Source organism: Schistocerca piceifrons, chromosome 4 (assembly GCF_021461385.2).
Source record: "Schistocerca piceifrons isolate TAMUIC-IGC-003096 chromosome 4, iqSchPice1.1, whole genome shotgun sequence".
In the NCBI taxonomy this organism is placed as follows: Eukaryota; Metazoa; Arthropoda; class Insecta; order Orthoptera; family Acrididae; genus Schistocerca; species Schistocerca piceifrons.
The window spans coordinates 569,004,642-569,026,239 of record NC_060141.1 but is presented as its reverse complement, the minus strand read 5'-3'; the positions used below and the strand labels follow the sequence as shown (position 1 = coordinate 569,026,239).

The window sequence follows — 21,598 nt, the reverse complement described above, 5'->3', positions numbered from 1 at the left end:
CGCGCCTCGAAGAAATTATCGGAATGCGATGTAAATCGGTGGATGTGATGTATGGGTACAAACAAACAAATGACTTGAATTTCAGAAAAAGTGGATGATATATTCAACAGAAAGAATTTCGCAAATTCAGCAAGTCAGTAACGTGTTGCCAGCCGGTGTGGCCGAGTAGTTCTAGGCGCTTCAGTCTGGAGCCGCGCGACGGCTACGGTCGCAGGTTCGAATCCTGCCTCGGGCATGGATGTATGTGTTGTCCTTAGGTTAGTTAGGTTTAAGTAGTTCTAAGTTCTAGGGGACTGATGACCTCAGCAGTTTAGTCCCATAGTGCTCAGAGCCATTTGCACCATTATCCTCACACCTCATCGGTACAAGGCGCGCACGCTGAAGTGGGCCTAACTGGTCATCCTATGTCACATACGAATTCACCAACGCCAATTAAAATTAAAGACATCTTAAAATATTAATGACTCTATAAGTATATTTGTTTGTTATTGAAGAGGGAAAGCTCACTCTTACGAAGCCCTTAAAGTTCGCTGACCTATTTAAAATAGGCTGTTGGATGCTAGGTGCACATTATTACAAAATGCGGCCACTAACCGGCCGGGCAGCTTGCAGCCGCGGGCCGCATTTTTTTTTAACCAGTAGGCCAGTCTATTGTTTCGAGACTGCATTTTTTACTCTGGAGCGGACGATGCGCTGCCTCCTAAAGTACCTGGAAGACTAAAATTATGCCGCAGACCGGCATTTTTTCGTGATATCCTCTTTTCTGGGAGAGCTATACTTGTAAGGTATGCAGGAAAGATTGTGTGAGGTGTGGTTCAAATGGCTCTGAGCACTATGGGACTCAACTTCTAAGGTCATCAGTCCCATAGAACTTAGAACGTCTTAAGCCTAACTAACCTAAAGGACATCACACACATCCATGCCCGAGGCAGGATATTCGAACCTGCGACCGTAGCGGTCGCGCGGTTCCAGACTGTAGCGCCTAGAACCGCTCGGCCACACCGGCCGGCTGTGAGGTGTGGAAAGCATGAGGGAGGTATAGGCAGAATTAAAGCTGCGTGTCGAGTTGTGAGACGTACCTGGGCAGCGTAATCGGTAAGAGCATAGCCCGCGATGGACAAGGTTTAGGTTTCTAGTCTTGCTCAGGCGCTCAATTTTAATCTACTAAGAACTTTGCATGTCGTAGAGAAGCCATAAAAGGGAACAGAAGTCGTTCACGTCATGACTCGAGCACTGCCTGCAGATGAGAAGGATTCTAGGCAATTTGAATTACTACAGAAAGTTAACGTTGCCTCAGGATGGATAGAATGTTTTGCAAGGAATAGGGTCGAGAAAATCTTCGAGGCTAAGATTGTCTTGAAATTTGTCAACAAAATTTGGTCGTTAGAAAAATCGAAGTTAATATTAAACTATATGAAAGTTAGATGACATACAGTGGTTAAATCCGCTACACCATCTTAACCATTCTACGAGCTGATAGTGGGTAACCTATCAGGGGTAACACAACAAATTTTTATTCCTCAGACCGTTTCGGTTGAAAACTGCGAAATTTGTTGTGGGACATCATGGAACATTCCCGCTTCAGCCCTTACAGTTTAATGAAGTTCCGATAGTGACGACGCTATACATAGCCTTAAAAATATCTGTAACACGGGTGCGTTCCATGCAGAGAGACGCCATTGAGTTTCATTAGGTAGAAAACCAGAGCGACGCAGATATTCATAGTCGCTTGCAGAAGGTCTACGGAGATCTGACGGTGAACAAAAGCATGATGAGTCGTTGGGCGAGGCGTCTGTCATCATCGCAGAAAGTGGCACAAACCTGTCCCATCTCCCAGGTGCCGGCCGGTCGCACACAGCTGTGACTCCTGCAATGATGGAATATGCGAACACTCTCATTCGAGCTGATCGACGGATCACAACCAACCACTTCGTTGGACACCTGGACATCTCGTTTGGTAGTGCTGACATTCTTGTCCACCAGTTGTAATACTCAAAGGTGTGCGACCGCTGAGTTCCTCGTCGCCTGTCAAAAGACCATAAACAGCAACCAAGTACCATTTATGCACAATTGCTTGCGCATTATGAGGCTCATCGTGACAAGTTTTTGTCGAACATCGTCACACACGATGAAGTATGGGCTCATCACTTCGAAACTGAGACAAAAGGGTAATGCTTGAGGTGACGCCACATCACCTACCTCCGAAGAAAAAGTTCATAGCCGTGCCCTCAGCCGGTTGAGTCGTAGTGACAGTCTCTCTGGAACTCTGAAGGGTTTATTGCGCTGGATATCCTTCCTCATGGTGCAACGATCAATATGCCTTACACGATGGAATGTTAGCATCTCTAAATTTGTATTTTCTATTCCTTTTGGTTCACAAATGCTGTTTTGTTGGTTTGACAACTTCACATTTACAAGGGCATTACACTACAGTGTCATCACTACGGAGAACGCAAGCTACTGCTCCATACGTGTAACGCTAGTAATTGAATTTTATACTACTGGCCATTAAAATTGCTCATCTCGGAGGCCGTTGGGATCCAGCACGGCGTTCCGTATTACCCTCCTGAACCCACCGATTCCATATTCTGCTAACAGTCATTGGATCTCGACCAACGCGAGCAGCAATGTCGCGATACGATAAACCGCAATCGCGATAGGCTACAATCAGACTTTTATCAAAGTCCGAAACGTGATGGTACGCATTTCTCCTCCTTACACGAGGCATCACAACAACGTTTCACCACCCAACGCCGGTCAACTGCTGTTTGTGTATGAGAAATCGGTTGGAAACTTTCTTCATGTCAGCACGTTGTAGGTGTCACCACCGCTGCCAACCTTGTGTGAATGCTCTGAAAAGCTAATCATTTGCATATCACAGCATCTTCTTCCTGTCGGTTAAATTTCACGTCTGTAGCACGTCATCTTCGTGGTGTAGCAATTTTAATGGCCAGTAGTGTAGTTATAAACTATGTATAGCACTTGAGACAGTATGACTCACGGCACGCAAGTAACCACATTATATTCATCCAGCATTTGAATATGAGAAAGTGATCGCCAACAAAGTTTATACGTAATGTCAAACCTTTACGAAACTTTTGCTCACTGACAATCCCCACTAACTGATGAGAGAAAAAGCGTTTATCGCTTACTATATATTCGCTGATCGGTCCGTCATTTTTCTGGAATATTCCGAAAAGCATTTTGACAATTCGGTTGGTTGGTTGTATGGGGAAGGAGACCAGACAGCGAGGTCATCGGTCTCATCGGATTAGGGAAGGATGGGGAAGGAGGTCGGCCGTGCCCTTTCAAAGGAACCATCCCATTTGCCTGGAGCGATTTAGGGAAATCACGGAAAACCCAAATCAGGATGGCCGGACGCGGGATTGAACCGTCATCCTCCCGAATGCGAGTCCAGTGTCTAACCACTACGCCACCTCGCTCGGTTGGCAATTCGGGAACGATGAGGTAGTGCATTGGCTTGTTTAAGGTGGAGCTCTCCTACAAGCTAGTGCACGCTACGTAAATGGGTGCACTACACTGATCAGTTGCCTCGTTTCTGGTTCAGTGGCGAGAGACTCTGTTGAACGTAACTGGGACACCATTTCATTCAATCTAAACGTCTCCTGTCTACGAATACCTCCACTACCACAGCTCACCCCCACAGCTTAAACGGCGATTTGTATCGTCTCATAGGATCCCCGACGGACTTGTGTCCTGTCGTCGGCGTATACCAACGTGTACTGCGAATCATGAGTTCACAATATGCTTCCTTATGTTTACAGCATGCAATGACAGTGTTGTTGTGTCCGTAATTGCTTTCCATGATACACGAAATGCAACTGCCAGAGTAACACGTATGAAGCAGTAGCTTGTTTTCTCCACAATGATGACGCTGTAGTATATTGCCTTTGTAAACGTCAAGTTGTCAAACAAAGAAGACAGCATTTTTGAACCAAAATGAATAGAAATTCAAATTTAGAGACGCTGACATTCCATCGTGTAAGGCATATTGATCGTTCCACCACGAGGAAGGACATCAAACACACTAAACCCTTGAGAGTCCCAGAAGACTGTCACTATCACTTAACCGGCTGAGGACGCGGCTTTGAACTTTTTCTTCGTAGGAAGGTGGCTTTTTCTTCGGAGGAAGGTGGTGTGGCGCCACCTCATGGATTGCCTTTTGTCTCTGGTTCGAAGTGATGAGCCCATGATTCATCGTGTGTGACGATGATCGACAAAAAATTGTCACGATCAGCCTCACAATGCGCAAGCAATTCTGCACAAATGGTCCTTGGTTGCTGTTTATGGTCATTTGATAGGGGGCGATGAACTCAGCAGGCACACTCCAACTGGTGGACAAGAATGTCAGCAGTACCCACCGAGATGTCCAGGTGTGCAATGAATGTTTGGTTGTGATCTTCGATCAGCTCGAATGAGAGTGTCCGTATATTCCATCGTTGCAGGAGTCACAGCTGTGTGCGACCGGCCCTCACCTGAGAGCTAGGACAGGTTTGTGCCACTTTCTGCGATGATGACAGACGCCTCGCCCAACGACTCATCATGCTTTTGTTCACCGTCAGATCTCCGTAGACCTTCTGCAAGCGACTATGAATATCTGCGTCGCTCTGGTTTTCTACCTAACAAAACTCAATGGCACCTCTCTGCATGGAACGCATATGCGTTGCAGATATTTTTAAGGCTATGTATAGCGTCCTCACCTATCGGAACTTCATAAAACTGTAAGGTCTGAAGCGGGAATGTTCCATGATGTCCCACAACAAATTTCGGAGTATTCAACCGAAACGGTCTGAGGCAAAAGAAAAAAAAAATGTTGCGTTACTTATTGAAAGCCCCTGGAGCTGACCACTATCAGCTCGTAGAATGGTTAAGATGGCGGAGCGGATTAAATCGCTGTATGTCGTCTGATGTGGACTGTTAATACAGCCAGTCCACAGTGACGGGTAGCCGAAAGAAAGGCACGCGTACACACACGCCGACTGGCGTGAAGTCTGGAAAAGGATAACTATTGAATGGTAGCAAGAAAAGTACGTAGCTGCTTTATACTTAACTTTAATTCTTTGTTGGTTTACAACGTTCTTCTTGTTGAGACATTTATAAGATAACTCTCAAACTATGTAAAGCTAATGGCGCCTTGCTAGGTCGTAGCCATGGACTGAGCTGAAGGCTATTCTAACTGTCTCTCGGCAAATGAGAGCAAAGGCTTCGTCCGTATAGTCGCTAGCAATGTCGTCGTACAACTGGGGCGAGTGCTCTTCCGTATCTCGAGACATGCCTTGTGGTGGCGCTCGGTCTGCGATCACACAGTGGCGACACGCGGGTCCGACATGTACTAAATGGACCGCAGCCGATTTAAGCTACCACCTAGCAAGTGTGGTGTCTGGCGGTGACACCACATCGTCAACCCTTCATATAGTTTAAGATTAACTGCGATTATCCTAAACGCCAAATTTTCTTGACAAATGTCAAGACCATCCTTAGCCTTCACCGAGAGCAGCGGCATTTGAGTAGAGTTCTCAGCGTTAACAGACAAGCCACACTTGCATGAATAACAGCAAAAATCAATGTGCGACAAACGACGAACCTATCTGTTAGGACAGTGCGACGAAATTTGGCGTTAATCGGCTATGGCAGTAGACGACCGACGTGAGTGCCTTTGCTAACAGCACGACATCGCCGGCAGCGTCTCTCTTGGGTTCGTGACCATATCGCTTGGGCCTTAGACGACTCAGGTGAGTCCAGATTTCAGGTGGTAAGAGTTGATGTTAGGGGTCGAGTGTGGCGGAGACCCACGAAGCCATGGGCCCAAGCCGTCAACAAGGCACTGTGCAAGCTGGTGGTGGCCCCATAATGGTGTGGGCTGTGTTTACGTGGAGTGGAATGGGTCCTCTGGTCCAACTGAATCGATAATTGACTGAAAATGGTTATATTCTGCTGTCTGGAGGACATTTTCCGTCACCCATGGACTTCGTAGGCACAAACAACGATGCGACCTGTCTCCAGGCCAAAATTGTTTTCCGTTTGTTTGAAGACTACTGAACTATTCGAGCGAATGATTTGGCCACCCATATCGTCCGCCATGAATCCCACCGAACGTTTATGGGACATAACCGAGAGGTTAGTTCGTGCACAAAATCATGCACCGTCAACACTTTCTCAATTGTGGAGGGATATAAAGGCAGGATGGTTCAGTATTTCTGCCGGAACTTCAAACGACTTGTTGAGGCATTGCCACGTGGAGTTGCTGCACTACAGTGGGAAAAGGATATGTGATCCGATATCAGGAGCTATACAAGGACTTTTGTCACCTCAGTGAACCCCTCTCAATGCTAAACGATTAGTTATAAAATTTAAATATTTTTAAACAGTTCAGAGTATCTGAAGTTAATGTATTCAATTTAATTACGATTACTAGACTTATAAGCGAAAAGGCTTTAAAATGGTTCAAATGGCTCTAAGCGCTATGGAACTTAACATGAGAGGTCATCAGTCCCCTATAACTTAGAACTACTTAAACCTAACTAACCTAAGTACATCACACACACCTATGCCTGAAGCAGGATTCGAACCTGCGACCGTAGCAGCCGCGTGGTTCCGGACTCAAGCGCCTAGAACCGCTCCGCCACAGCGGGAAAAGGCTATAGGCCTCCACATTGCAGGATACTGGTAAAATTGTGCAAGAGCCAGCGCTGATGAAGGATGATTGAAGGACGGTGAAACCACGAGTACGTGACAAGGTGTTGAATGTCCACACCCCATATAGAACGTGGAGGTTGGTGGGTTGTCCTCTCTGTAGAGTTGGACAGGTATGCATCTGTGGAAAATCTAGCGACAGTGCACAGTGCTAGTGCAGGTGTTTATTTTATGGAGCATACTGTTCAGCGCGCATTGTTGAACTGGTGCTCAGCTGTGTTTTAACGCATTGACCCAACGAGATCATCATTTACGATTGCAGTGGGCACGGAGTCTTTGAGATTGGACCGTGCATCAATATAAACGTGTCGCCTGGCCGGATGAGTCTCGTTTCTTGTTACACATGGTCGATGGTAGTTGTCAGAGACGGTATTTCCCAGGAGAACAGTTGCTCGAAACATACACTGTCCCACGGACGGAGGTCAGTGGGAGCTATGGGTGGAATTCTTCTGGACTTCTATGGGACCTATGGTAGTAATCGAATGCACGATGAGAATGATGGATTACGCGAACATTACTGCGGGCCATCTGCATCCCTTCATGCCTGCTGTCTGCCCTAACGGTGATGGCATCTCCAGTAGGATAATGGTCTGTGTCACAAGGCCAGTATTCTGCTACTGTGATATGAGGAGCAAGATAGTGAACTCACGTTGCTGTCTTCCTCTTTTTCCCACTTCGAGAAGTGTCAGTATGTCACTTCTTTGCTGGTTGGGTTGCGTTAGGTTGTAGTGGGGGAGAAGACCAGACAGCGAGCTCATCGGTCACATCGGGTTAGGGAAGGACGTGAAAGGAAGTCGGCCGTGCCTTTTCAAAGGAACCATCCCGGCATTTGCCTGGAGCGATTTAGGGAAATCATGAAAAACCCAAATCAGGATGGCCGGACGAGAGACTGAACCGTCGTCCTTCCGAATGCGAGTCCAGTGTGTTAACCACTGCGCAACCTCGCTCGGTTCTCTTTGATGGTTATTTTTGTCGCTACCCAACAGTATTTTCTGAATCGTACTGTTTATTTCGTTTCCGTAGTTTCCACTGTCTATCATTATTTGCCTATGTTCTATAATATATGTAGAATGTGAATGAAAACGTTGCTCATAACTTCTCATGTAACTCAAGTTTGTTTTCAGTGAGGTATTTGAAATGACTTAGACAATGTTATTACTTCGACCTAGCAAATTTTTCCGTCGAATAGTTCCCACTTTTTTGGGCAGCATTGAGTCCACATATGTGCTAGTGTAGCGCTTTAAGTGGAGGAGGGATGGTAGCTGTCGTATTGTATGAAAAATGAGTATCAGTGAAATAATAGTTTCCCCAAAGAGGGCAATAACTGGTTCAGGTTCGTGCTACTCATACATCATACACTATCCTTACACTTCATGAACTGCCGATAATAAATGGTGACATAAACAGAAAACTGAAGTAATGGTCACAAACCTACCTCGAAAGTGTTATTATATTGTTCAGTAGTACTTGTAAATTTTTCCTATCCTCTGAAGCCAATCGAAATTGAAATCTCGTCCAAATACGGGCCTACCTTTAACATTTTGATTAATTCCCTTGGTGACGGCTACAACAATGCTAGTTGTTAAACAAAAAAACACGCCCAACCGTTCTTGTATAAGTTTAGAACCCGTATTCCTGTATTTACTTTCTTCTTTACAAAATCCTGAGTTCACGGGATAATGCACTGTCGTAACCAAGAGAACGCCTGGATCTCTTACTGTCTTAGTTGTATCCACATTGCGTTACCAAGTAACCTTTACAACAGTAACAGGCAATTTTTCAGGTATACTGAAACTAGTGTACACAAGCCTCAGGTTATCCCTCATCTGAATCTTTCTAATGTCATAATATTAGCAAAATTTAAATACACTCAGTGAAGAGCATTTAAATTGTAAACAACATAATGCTCTCTCTAATCCATATTCGGGCTATCTCCATTAGATGAAGTGTGAAGTTCACAAATAAAATACTTTATTTTATATAACATATTAAAAGATTTATTATTTATCAGATAACCGAGTAATAATTCAACAGATACAGCCATATACAAGTGCAAAATGTATCAATTTTTTAATAATATGTGACAGAATGAATTACATTATATTATATAGCTACCAGATTTTGCTGCTCCTTACAGTGGAAAGAGGAACTTGGAATTATTATTTAGTCACAAAGTTCACACGCTGTTGTAATGCAATGTTCATCATATATTGGCTTTTTATATTTCTTAAAACATTTTGTTGTTTCCTCTTCCTTTTGTTTCATTGAGATTTGCGTACAAAACAGTCACCAACGATTTTCAGACGTGCATGCAACTGAACTCGGGCTCGTTCACTACCTATTTTTCACGTGGCTCATCTGCAAAGGGGGTTGGTAGCGAACGGTTGCATTTGCGCCCTTACTATTGAGTTATATATTGGCTAGCTTTTGAACAGTAGTGAAATGAACTATACACGTTCAGGCTGTGTAAATGACTGCCTCGCAATCGTGGTGGCCTTATATCGGCGTAACCACAGGGCAGCGCGTATCTTGTCCAGCACAAACACTCCGGTACTGCTAATGCACCGATTTATTTCAGAGCCCCCACACTGACTGTTCAAAAGCCTAACATCAGACGGACATCCGATTCCGAAATACTATAGTCCGTGAGACGAGTGATTGGTACTGACAGTTCCGGCGGGCAGACGGCGCTGTTGCCGAACGTGGCTCACAGCACGCGGCGCCCTGTCTGCTACACGCATTCTCTAGCAGCAGAAATAAAAGCGAGACAAAATACAAGTCGTATTGGTACGCGTGAATTTATTTAAAGTTGATGCTTGAAATATATTAACTCTAAAACTGATAAGAGCTATTTAGTACAAGTATCTAAGATGCTGAAACATAATAAAGTTATTTGTTAAACTTCACTATTTTCGCAAGTTGTTGAACATTAGCAGTTTTGGTTTCCATTGTTAAGTATTAGCATTATTAGTTTGTTCTACTACAAGCTACAGAATAATTGGTCAGTGTATTAAGAGTTATAATATGAAGAAAGTACTCACAATATGATGATCTGGTTGTAGATCGATAGTAAACTCCCTCCTTACATTCCTGAATACGTTGTAGTTACTGTAATGGAAAAACACCACTCACATCACTGTCAGAATCTGATTTGAAATTGTCTTCCTCAGCACTACTCGAACTACCACTGCTCTCTCCCAGATGTATAATTAAATTTTCGATGCATTCTTCCACAACCCCTTCGGTTTTGGCCGCCTCTCTGATGGCACTTGCAGTGCTGTTTACAATTTTAGCCCACGTCTCGCTTGTCACTTTATTGATAGCTGCTGGAAGGAGAGTTTCCACTTCAGAGATCGTGAATTTTTTATTGTTTGCAGCAATGTAATTTTTTATCTGCGCCCACACTCCTTCAATTGCATTGAAGTGACAGTGGTATGGAGGAAGCCGAACGATTTCATGCCCGTGCCTTTTAGCAATCTCGTCAATTACATATGTTGGCTGGCTCTGAGCACTATGGGACTTAACTTCTAAGGTCATCAGTCCCCTAGAACTTAGAACTACTTAAACCTAACTAACCTAAGGACATCACACACATCCATGCCCGAGGCAGGATTCGAACCTGCGACCGTAGTGGTCGCGCGGTTTCAGACTGTAGCGCCTTTAACCGCTTGGCCACCCCGGCCGGCACATATGTTGGAAATTGGGGTTTCTTTTGTGCCACAATTTCGAGCAGTTCCGCCTTCCTTAAATCTTCTCTGAAATGTACTTTTCGCCGTTTCAACCACTGAATGATATCGTCTTTTTTTTTTTGTTGCCAAGGTTGGTGCCTTATCGTGAACAACGGAATGATAAGGCGCATGTCCAAAACAATCACTGACGGAATTGTCAGATTCGTCATAAGCGATGTCTCAAACCATTCTTGAAATACTACACTGTTCATTTCTTCATGGTAATCTCCCGTCTTTTTTGACCGAAACATTTTCAAGCAGTTTGGCACAAAACCTTTCCATGTTCGTGCATGTAAGACAATAATACGCCCTCCTTTGCCAACAGGCACTGCCATTGTCCCCTCGGGCGTTCCATCATTCCAGCCTCTACGTAAAGAATGGCTGGCATTGACCCAAGTTTCATCTAACCACACTATACTTTCGAATTCCACAACCATGATCCTGCGCAGAAATCTGCACCGCCATTCAACTACATCTGTCCTTTCCATTAATATTTTGCGTCCGTTAAACCTATGTCTTTCAACACTGTACGCAATGAAAATTTGCTCCCTTTAAAAAGATCGTCTTTCTGAAGCGACACCTGTAATTTAGATAGAGTGGGATGTTCCCTTCTCTTATAATAGCTGTATATATGACGACGAATAGCGTCTTTCTGAAAATCGTCCAAAGCTGTCACCTGCTTATTTCTCGGTCGCTTCTTTTCTGGTGTGTGCAGCTTTGTTGTGCCACTCTCGTCACAATCTACACTATACTGTTCTTTCCCTATCTTTACAACAGTGTTCTTACTTATTTTCAATGGTGCTGCAGTTCTCTTCACAACCTGAACGACAGGAATTAAGGGCCCACCTTTGTCCTCTTCTTTCTCAAAGTAATCCCTCACAGAGCACACGAATTCACGGGCCTGGGTGTGTAGCACACTTTTCTTCCTCCGTTTCACTTCTTGTGTTGGGCTCGTACTACCCGCCGCACTAGACATTGTTTACAACGAAACATAAACAAAGAAACACTAAAAACAACAAAAACGAAATAAACTGCGAATTCAACTTCAGACAAACGACGAATGACAGCACCGCCTGCACGCGAGACACTGGTAAGTTTCATAAGCGCGCGCGACCGGGTTTCAGAGCGGCAACGTGGCCCTTGCTACCCGCTCAAAGTCAGGCCGTCATTGGCTGCCTGCCTGCGGTCGCTAGGCAACGGAAAGACGCTACCGAGCTGTCAATACCAAAGACTCGTCTTCCAGACTATATGGACTAGGGAAGAAAGTCCTATCCCGGACGAGCCCCCAATTGCAACTGAACTCTGGCACGTTTACTACCTATTTTTCACGTGGCTCATGTGCAAAGGGGGTTGGTAGTAAACGGTTGCATTTGCGCCCCTATTATTGAGTCAGATATTGCCTAGCTTTTGAACAGCAGTGAATTGAACTACACACGTTCTGATTGAAACCTATTTATTCAAAAGAAACACTTTAACTTTGTGGTCATGCATTTTTAAGTTCACAAATAATAATCGGTGCAATTCGTACATTGTTTGTCTCACACCCACACACTTTCACTTTGTTCCTTCGCATGCACTGGCGTCCATGCTTAAACTCGCGGCACTTTTGCCGCTCCCAACTTGCCGCCACAGCGGGCAACGCACAAAGACCCCGTTTTCCCGCTCATATCTACAGTCCTGAGTCGGGTCACATGACACCACACTAGTCAAAATAATCCCTAAACGTGGCCACAATTCGTTTACAGAATTTTGTAATATTTAAATACTAAAATCTAAATACATTATATAATTTTACACATTTATCACCACACTTTTATAATTCGTTGCAATTAATAGAAAACCAAAACACTACGTAACGGAAATACAATGCCCATCAAAACACAAAACAAGTATTTTCCAGTCTATTTTGCCCAGCATATTATCTCTGTTGCTGTGCTTTAAATTTAAATTATTAACTACTTGAAAGAGCTCCATATTATCCCCTGTTACCTTACATGCCCTCCCCCCATGAACCATGGACCTTGCCGTTGGTGGGGAGGCTTGCGTGCCTCAGCGATACAGATGGCCGTACCGTAGGTGCAACCACAACGGAGGGGTATCTGTTGAGAGGCCAGACAAACATGTGGTTCCTGAAGAGGGGCAGCAGCCTTTTCAGTAGTTGCAGGGGCAACAGTCTGGATGATTGACTGATCTGGCCTTGTAACACCAACCAAAACGGCCTTGCTGTGCTGGTACTGCGAACGGCTGAAAGCAAGGGCAAACTACAGCCGTAATTTTTCCCGAGGACATGCAACTTTACTGTATGATTAAATGATGATGGCGTCCTCTTGGGTAAAATATTCCGGAGGTAAAATAGTCCCCCATTCGGATCTCCGGGCGGGGACTACTCAAGAGGACGTCGTTATCAGGAGAAAGAAAACTGGCATTCTACGGATCGGAGCGTGGAATGTCAGATCCCTTAATCGGGCAGGTAGGTTAGAAAATTTAAAAAGGGAAATGGATAGGTTAAAGCTAGATATAGTGGGAATTAGTGAAGTTCGGTGGCAGGAGGATAAGACTTTTGGTCAGGTGATTACAGGGTTATAAATACAAAATTAAATAGGGGTAATGCAGGAGTAGGTTTAATAATGAATAAAAAAATAGGAGTGCGGGTTAGCTACTACAAACAGCATAGTGAACGCATTATTGTGGCCAAGATAGACACAAAGCCCATGCCTACTACAGTAGTACAAGTTTATATGCCAACTAGCTCTGCAGCTGATGAAGAAATTGATGAAATGTATGACGAGATAAAAGAAATTATTCAGGTAGTGAAGGGAGACGAAAATTTAATAGTCATGGGTGACTGGAATTCGTCAGTAGGAAAAGGGAGAGAATGAAACATAGTAGGTGAATATGGATTGGGGGGAAGAAATCAAAGAGGAAGCCGCCTTGTAGAATTTTGCACAGAGCATAACTTAATCATAGCTAACACTTGGTTCAAGAATCATGAAAGAAGGTTGTATACCTGGAAGAATCCTGGAGATACTAAAAGGTATCTGATAGATTACATAATGGTAAGACAGAGATTTAGGATCCAGGTTTTAAATTGTAAGACATTTCCAGAGGCATATGTGGATTCTGACCACAAGATTGAAACTGAAGAAACTGCAAAAAGGCGGGAATTTAAGGAGATGGGACCTGGATAAACTGAAAGAACGAGAGGTTGTACAGAGTTTCAGCGAGAGCATAAGGGAACAATTGACAGGAATGGGGGAAAGAAATACAGTAGAAGAAGAGTGGGTAGCTCTGAGGGAAGAAGTAGTGAAGGCAGCAGAGGATCAAGTAGGTAAAAAGACGAGGGCTAATAGAAATTCTTGGGTAACAGAAGAAATATTGAATTTAATTGATGAAAGGAGAAAATATAAAAATGCATTAAATGAAGCAGGCAAAAAGGAATACAAACGTCTCAAAAATGAGATCGACAGGAAGTGCAAAATGGCTAAGCAGGGATGGCTAGAGGACAAATGTAAGGATGTAGAGGCTTGTCTCACTAGGGGTAAGATAGATACTGCCTACAGGAAAATTAAAGAGACCTTTGGAGAGAAGAGAACCACTTGTATGAATATCAAGAGCTCAGATGGCAACCCAGTTCTAAGCAAAGAAGGGAAGGCAGAAAGGTGGAAGGAGTATATAGAGGGTTTATACAAGGGCGATGTACTTGAGGACAATATTATGGAAATGGAAGAGGATGTAGATGAAGATGAAATGGGAGATAAGATACTGCGTGAAGAGTTTGACAGAGTACTGAAAGACCTGAGTCGAAACAAGGCCCCGGGAGTAGACAACATTCCATTAGAACTACTGATGACCTTGGGAGAGCCAGTCATGACAAAACTCTACCATCTGGTGAGCAAGATGTATGAGACAGGCGAAATACCCACAGACTTCAAGAAGAATATAATAATTCCAATTCCAAAGAAAGCAGGTGTTGACAGATGTGAAAATTACCGAACTATCAGTTTAATAAGTCACAGCTGCAAAATACTAAGGCGAATTCTTTACAGACGAATGGAAAAACTGGTAGAAGCGGACCTCGGGGTAGATCAGTTTGGATTCCGTAGAAATGTTGGAACACGTGAGGCAATACTAACCTTACGACTTATCTTAGAAGAAAGATTAAGAAAAGGCAAACCTACGTTTCTAGCATTTGTAGACTTAGAGAAAGCTTTTGACAACGTTAACTGGAATACTCTCTTTCAAATTCTGAAAGTGGCAGGGGTAAAATACAGGGAGCGAAAGGCTATTTACAATTTGTACAGAAACCAGATGGCGGTTATAAGAGTCGAGGGGCATGAAAGGGAAGCAGTGGTTGGGAAAGGAGTGAGACAGGGTTGTAGCCTCTCCCCGATGTTATTCAATCTGTATATTGAGCAAGCAGTAAAGGAAACAAAAGAAAAATGGAATGTAGTCAAATTAAATCGGGTGATGCTGAGGGGATTAGATTAGGAAATGAGACACTTAAAGTAGTAAAGGAGTTTTGCTATTTAGGGCGTAAAATAACTGATGATGGTCGAAGTAGAGAGGATATAAAATGAAGACTGGCAATGGCAAGGAAATCGTTTCTGAAGAAGAGAACTTTGTTAACATCGAGTATAGATTTAAGTGTCAGGAAGTCGTTTCTGAAAGTATTTGTATGGAGTGTAGCCATGTATGGAAGTGAAACATGGACGATAACCAGTTTGGACAAGATGAGAATAGAAGCTTTCGAAATGTGGTGCTACAGAAGAATGCTGAAGATAAGGTGGGTAGATCACGTAACTAATGAGGAGGTATTGAATAGGATTGGGGAGAAGAAAAGTTTGTGGCACAACTTGACTAGAAGAAGGGATCGGTTGGTAGGACATGTTTTGAGGCATCAAGGGATCACAAATTTAGCATTGGAGGGCAGCGTGGAGGGTAAAAATCGTAGAGGGAGACCAAGAGATCAATACACTAAGCAGATTCAGAAGGATGTAGGTTGCAGTAGGTACTGGGAGATGAAGAAGCTTGCACAGGATAGAGTAGCATGGAGAGCTGCATCAAACCAGTCTCAGGACTGAAGACCACAACAACAACAACCTTACATGCAGAAGCATCTCGTTTTGCCTGAGCCGTTACTTGTTCAGGAACCAGAATTAGAAGCCCTCCTATCATACACTCAGTACCCAACTTCACGGGAAAATTTTCTCAAGTAATTAGGATTTGATGATCTAGAGATAATGGAAGGCATTGCCAAATGTTTTTCCAGATCCAAGAGAAAAAGTCTGCATCTATGAGTCACATTTTCTGCTTTAGGATTGTTTTCTGTGTAAATATTGTATACCGCTAAACAAGCAATGTCCAGAATGTTGTAAAAAATACTAGAGGCCATCTCTGTGCCCTCATTTTTACACTGTAATGAGAACATAACTTTTTCATGTTATCAACACCCCCTTTTGTGCTGTTATAATAATGTATAACATTTGGCTTTGGAAGAGGGCCAAAAGTGGATGCCTCATGCATAATTTTCTTCTTCTTTGGAACATATGAACACAGAGAAAAGCTGTCGTCACTGAATCCAAATACAGACGACAGTTCTTGTAGTGAAGAGGAAGGTTGCAGTTCTGGCTGTATATAGGGCTTGTTTCTGTATGTGTTGGGACTTATGGGCGCTCAACGTCGAGGTCATCAGCGCTGGGCTTGTTTCTTTTCACAGTGCCAACTATGGACAAAACACAAGTCATCAACAACCTTGCTAATGGTAAAGTTGTGAAAAAGTTGTTAGTGACTATATTACTACCTCTGAAATGTTAACATAAGTCTTTTGTTACCCTCTCTCCTTGATTAGTTTCTCTTCTTGAAGCAGTTTTACCTGTATAAATTTGGCCAATTATTGGATAAGAATTTCGTGAATCACAAATCCACCAAACTTTCAAGTCATATTTGGCTTGCTTGAGGGCATGCGTTGAGTAAATCTTGTCTTTCCTTTGTAAGGAAAAAGTTGTTCATCAACAGTTTGGCAATCAGAAGGCACACAGTTTCTGCGAAGATTTGAATCTAGCGTTTTAAATACGTCACGTACTGCAGCAGCTTTGTCACTTTCCAAGTGATCAGCCCTAGTGTTCACGTTGTCAAATACTATAAACCTGCTTATATGGCAAAGCCTGTTGAGGGATAAGCTTGCACGGTACAATGGGAATGCATTTTTATCCACATTTCCTTTGTGTGTTCAGAATTAGTGAATCTCGCTCAAGCTACAGCTGGATATGCACCAAAATCGTCAGTTGTCAGGAGCTTCCACACTTTTGCTACTCCTTCTGAATTGGAAAAAAAAAGAAATGATCATACGGGATATTCCATTCAGGGTTCGGCCGCCGTATTGCAAGTCTTATAAATTGACGCCATTTCGGCGACTTGCCTGTCGATGGTGATGAAAATGATGATGGACACAAAACATCCAGTCCCCTGCCGGCAATCGAACCTGGGCCCCTTGCGTGGTAGGCAGTAACGCTACCGCTGCGCTACGGAGGCGGACTCTGAATTGGTGTTATAATTTGTGAATACCTGATTTACCTTCCTGTTGGTTTCACGTACTGTTATGTGATACATTTCTACTGGAAACATACTCTTGAAGATGCCGTTTATAGAAAGAAATTTTGTTGTACGTGTTGGACCAGCCCTTTCCCGCAAAATATTATGCTTCAGCAACTTTCTTGTCCCAAAAGGTTCCTTATGCCATTTAGTTCCATCTTTACCACGTAGAATACCTGCAAAAGACATAATCGCTTCACCGTCTTCGTCAGCTCTGTGATTTTCATCGCTGCTATATCACTTGCCTCTCTTTCAATTTCAGTATCGTTACAAACATCAATAGCATCTTCCGTATCTAAAGCAGCAGCATCTTCCTTACTCGGAATCCATTCGTCTGTAGAATTTTCACGCCTGAAACCTGTAGCGTTACCCTCTTCTGTATATATACATAACTTTCTAATATACTATTCTTTTGATTCATGGCTTAATCTGTTGCATTCAGATTTAGTGAGTTACAGTTTATCATCCATGAGAACCCGGAGCTGACGCTCACAATAGCAAAGCTTACACAATAATGATCAGTTCATTACGTTGTGCAGCAGAAGTACAGAAGCAGCAGTAGCCGGCAACAATTAGAACGCCTTGTTGCAACGATTTCGTATGCACCCATGGCTCAGTGTTGTCAACCGTGACTGTACAACAATAAATTCGTTAGGTTGCCCCGGTAACTTGGTTATAGAACAAAGTATAATTTATGGAGTGTGGATACAAGGCATAAACATTATTACTGGCGCGCAGTTCGCCCTTGGCGTAGCGCAATTTAATGTATTTCAGTGTTCAAAGGGGATGGCGCACGAAAACCTGGCCCCGAATACTAAACCGTTCATTGCCGCCCGCCTATTGTCATCAATTCAGTAAATATAGATTTTCTGCATTGTTGTTGTGGTCTTCAGTCCTGAGACTGGTTTGATGCAGCTCTCCATGCTACTCTATCCTGTGCAAGCTTCTTCATCTCCCAGTACCTACTGCAGCCTACATCCTTCTGAATCTGTTTAGTGTATTCAACTCTTGGTCTCCCTCTACGATTTTTACCCTCCACGCTGCCCTCCAATACTAAATTGGTGATCCCTTGATGCCTCAGAACATGTCCTACCAACCGGTCCCTTCTTCTTGTCAAGTTGTGCCACAAACTCCTCTTCTCCCCAATCCTATTCAGTACCTCCTCATTAGTTATGTGTTCTACCCATCTAATTTTCAGCATTCTTCTGTAGCACCACATTTCGAAAGCTTCTATTCTCTTCTTGTCCAAACTATTTATTGTCCATGTTTCACTTCCATACAAGGCCACACTCCATACAAAAACTTTCAGAAATGCCTTCCTGACACTTAAATCTATGCTCGATGTTAACAAATTTCTCTTCTTCAGAAACGCTTTCCTTGCCATTGCCAGTCTACATTTTATATCCTCTCTACTTCGACCATCATCAGTTATTTTGCTCCCCAAATAGCAAAACTCCTTTACTACTTTAAGTGTCTCATTTCCTAATCTAATTTCCTCAGCATCACCTGATTTAATTTGAATACATTCCATTATCCTCGTTTTGCTTTTGTTGATGTTCATCTTATATCCTCCTTTCAAGACACTGTCCATTCCGTTCAACTGCTCTTCCAAGTCCTTTGCTGTCTCCGACAGAATTACAATGTCATCGGTGCACCTTAATGTTTTTATTTTTTCTCCATGGATTTTAATACCTACTCCAAATTTTTCTTTTGTTTCCTTTACTGCTTGTTCAATATACAGATTGAACAACATCGGGGAGAGGTTACAACCCTGTCCCACTCCCTTCCCAACCACTGCTTCCCTTTCATGTCCCTCGACCCTTATAACTACATTTCTGCATTAGCCTGTTTATTATTTCTTCATTAACTAATTATTAAATTTATTTGTTGTTGTATCTGCTAGTAGCGGACAACGATTCGTTTGTAATTGGTGAGCAGCATGTGCTCGGGGCCTGTTTTTGTGCTACCCTTTATAAAAGAGGGTAGTACAGACAGGGAGAGTACAATGTATAAAATATTTTTTTGCGAATAACTAGTCGTATACCGTTGTCTTAATCATAAATAGAATGCAGTTTTATGCCGCTGAATGAAGAGGATTGTATTCATGTTCGTTTTAATAAAACAGAAAGATGTGCATTGCCTATACTAAATGGTTCAAATAACTCTGAGCACTATGGGACTTAACCTCTGTGGGCATCAGTCCCCTAGAACTTAGAACTACTTAAACCTAACTAACCTAAGGACATCACACACATCCATGCCCGAGGCAGGATTCGAACCTGCGACCGTAGCAGCCCCGAGGTTCCGGACTGCGCGCCTAGAACCACTAGGCCACCGCGGCCTTGCCTATACTATTGAAATTTACTCACTGTTTAGGTATGAAAATAATCTGCCATAAAAAATTAAGTAGATGCCTCGCGTACAACAATTTATTGTGTTGTCGGTTAAATTTAGTTCTTTTGAATGATATGTTTCCAAACTCAATGAATCAGTTATGTTAAAAAGTGACAAATTCAGAATATTGTCCCCCACCCCTTCCCACTCTTGCATAGTTTTCTGCAGTCCCACTATGGCTCTGGCTGATGGGTCGCTTTGCCTTCGCAGGTGTTCAACATCCTGGGGATTGGCCCGCTGCCGTGGGCCGTCGTGGGCGAGGTGTTCGCGTCGGACGTGAAGGGCGTGGCTACATCGGTCGTGGCGGTGGTGCAGTCCATCCTTTTCACAGCGCTCAGCAAGCTCTTCCAGGTGATCAGCGACGCCACGGGCATCTACGCCGTCTTCTTCCTCTTCATGGCCAGCGCCGTAGTCGGCCTCGTCTTCACATTCTTCTTTCTGCCTGAGACCAGAGGCCGCACCTTCATTGAAATCACACGGCACTTCGAGGGCGAAGAAGACGAAGAAACAAAGTAGCCATTTTTCTGACTCTGGCTGAAATAAAGAACTCAAATTCGTCCGAGTGGGACTAAAATTCATTTGGAAATTTAAATTACCCACAATTCATTGAATTAACATTTCAGCCAAAGACAGAGTAAAATCTGTTAATGTCTCTGCATCGATGCAAAGAGTACGTTTCTTGCTTGTGTAGTCAGCCATGTGACTGGTTTGATGGGGGGCAGACGCAGTATTCTCTCTATCGCTAATCTCTTTGTCTCAGAGTAGCATCTCTGCCAGACGTCTTGAATTATACAGGGTGTTACAAAAAGGTACGGCCAAACTTTCAGGAAACATTCCTCACAAACAAAGAAAGAAAATATGTTATGTGGACATGTGTCCGGAAACGCTTACTTTCCATGTTAGAGCTCATTTTATTACTTCTCTTCAAATCACATTAATCATGGAATGGAAACACACAGCAACAGAACGTACCAGCGTGACTTCAAACACTTTGTTACAGCAAATGTTCAAAATGTCCTCCGTTAGCGAGGATACATGCACCCACCCTCTGTCGCGTGGAATCCCTGATACGCTGATGCAGCCCTGGAGAATGGCGTATTGTATCACAGCCGTCCACAATACGAACACGAAGAGTCTCTACATTTGGTACCGGGGTTGCGTAGACAAGAGCTTTCTAATGCTACCATAAATGAAAGTAAAGAGGGTTGAGGTCAGGAGAGCGTGGAGGCCATGGAATTGGTCCGCCTCTACCAATCCATCGGTCACCGAATCTGTTGTTGAGAAGCGTACGAACACTTCGACTGAAATGCGCAGGAGCTCCATCGTGCAGGAACCACATGTTGTGTCGTACTTGTAAAGGCACATGTTCTAGCAGCACAGGTAGAGTATCCCGTATGAAATCATGGCGGTGAATCGAGGAAGTACAGTACATACTGACGAAACTAAAATGAGCTCTAACATGGAAATTAAGCGTTTCCGGACACATGTCCACATAACGTTTTTTCTTTATTTGTGTGTGAGGAATGTTTCCTGAAAGTTTGGCCGGACCTTTTTGTAACACCCTGTATTTCATATGTATTCTAATCTCTATCATTAGTACCGTGAATGCGTTAACATGTGTACTATCATCCTGTCTTTTCTTTATTTAAGTCATAAATGATCGTACGGCATTTATTGACCGGGATATCCCATTCGGGGTTCGGCCGCTGCATCATTTTCCACATATGATTTTTATCGTCGATTCTGTGGAGAATCTGAGTATCTCCTCCTTTCTTATCATAGGTGTCCACCTAATTTTCAACATTGCCCTGTGACACTACATATCGAAGATGTTGGTTCTCTTATTTTTATGTATTTCCACCGCCAAAGATTCACTGCGCTCAAGACGTGCTTTCTTATAAATATCTATCAATATGTCTATGTTTGATACTAGCAGCCCTATTTCGATAAATTATGTTCCCTTTTCTGCTTGTAGTCTACTTCTTATATCTACATCCTCATTAACTTCATCTACTATATTTTACCTAATTTTGGTGTTACGTTTATCACTAATTTCATTCCTGCTACTCCTCACTACTTTCGTCTTTCTTTGGTTTACTCGCAGTCCATATTATGTGTTTATTGTAGTGTTCAGTCCATTCAGTAGGTACTGTAATTCTTCTTGACTTTCA

At 43.3% G+C, this 21,598-nt stretch overlaps 1 protein-coding gene across 1 annotated transcript in view; it reads left to right on the top strand.

Moving 5' to 3' along the window:
- The window catches only part of LOC124796007 (facilitated trehalose transporter Tret1-like), a 51,568-nt gene extending 31,625 nt beyond the window's left edge, over positions 1–19,943 (top strand). The window contains exon 3 of the mRNA XM_047260090.1: positions 19,638–19,943. Within this exon, the coding sequence (XP_047116046.1) occupies positions 19,638–19,943 (306 nt within the window). The remainder of the gene's footprint in view (positions 1–19,637) is intronic.
- Positions 19,944–21,598: the final 1,655 nt, after the last annotated feature.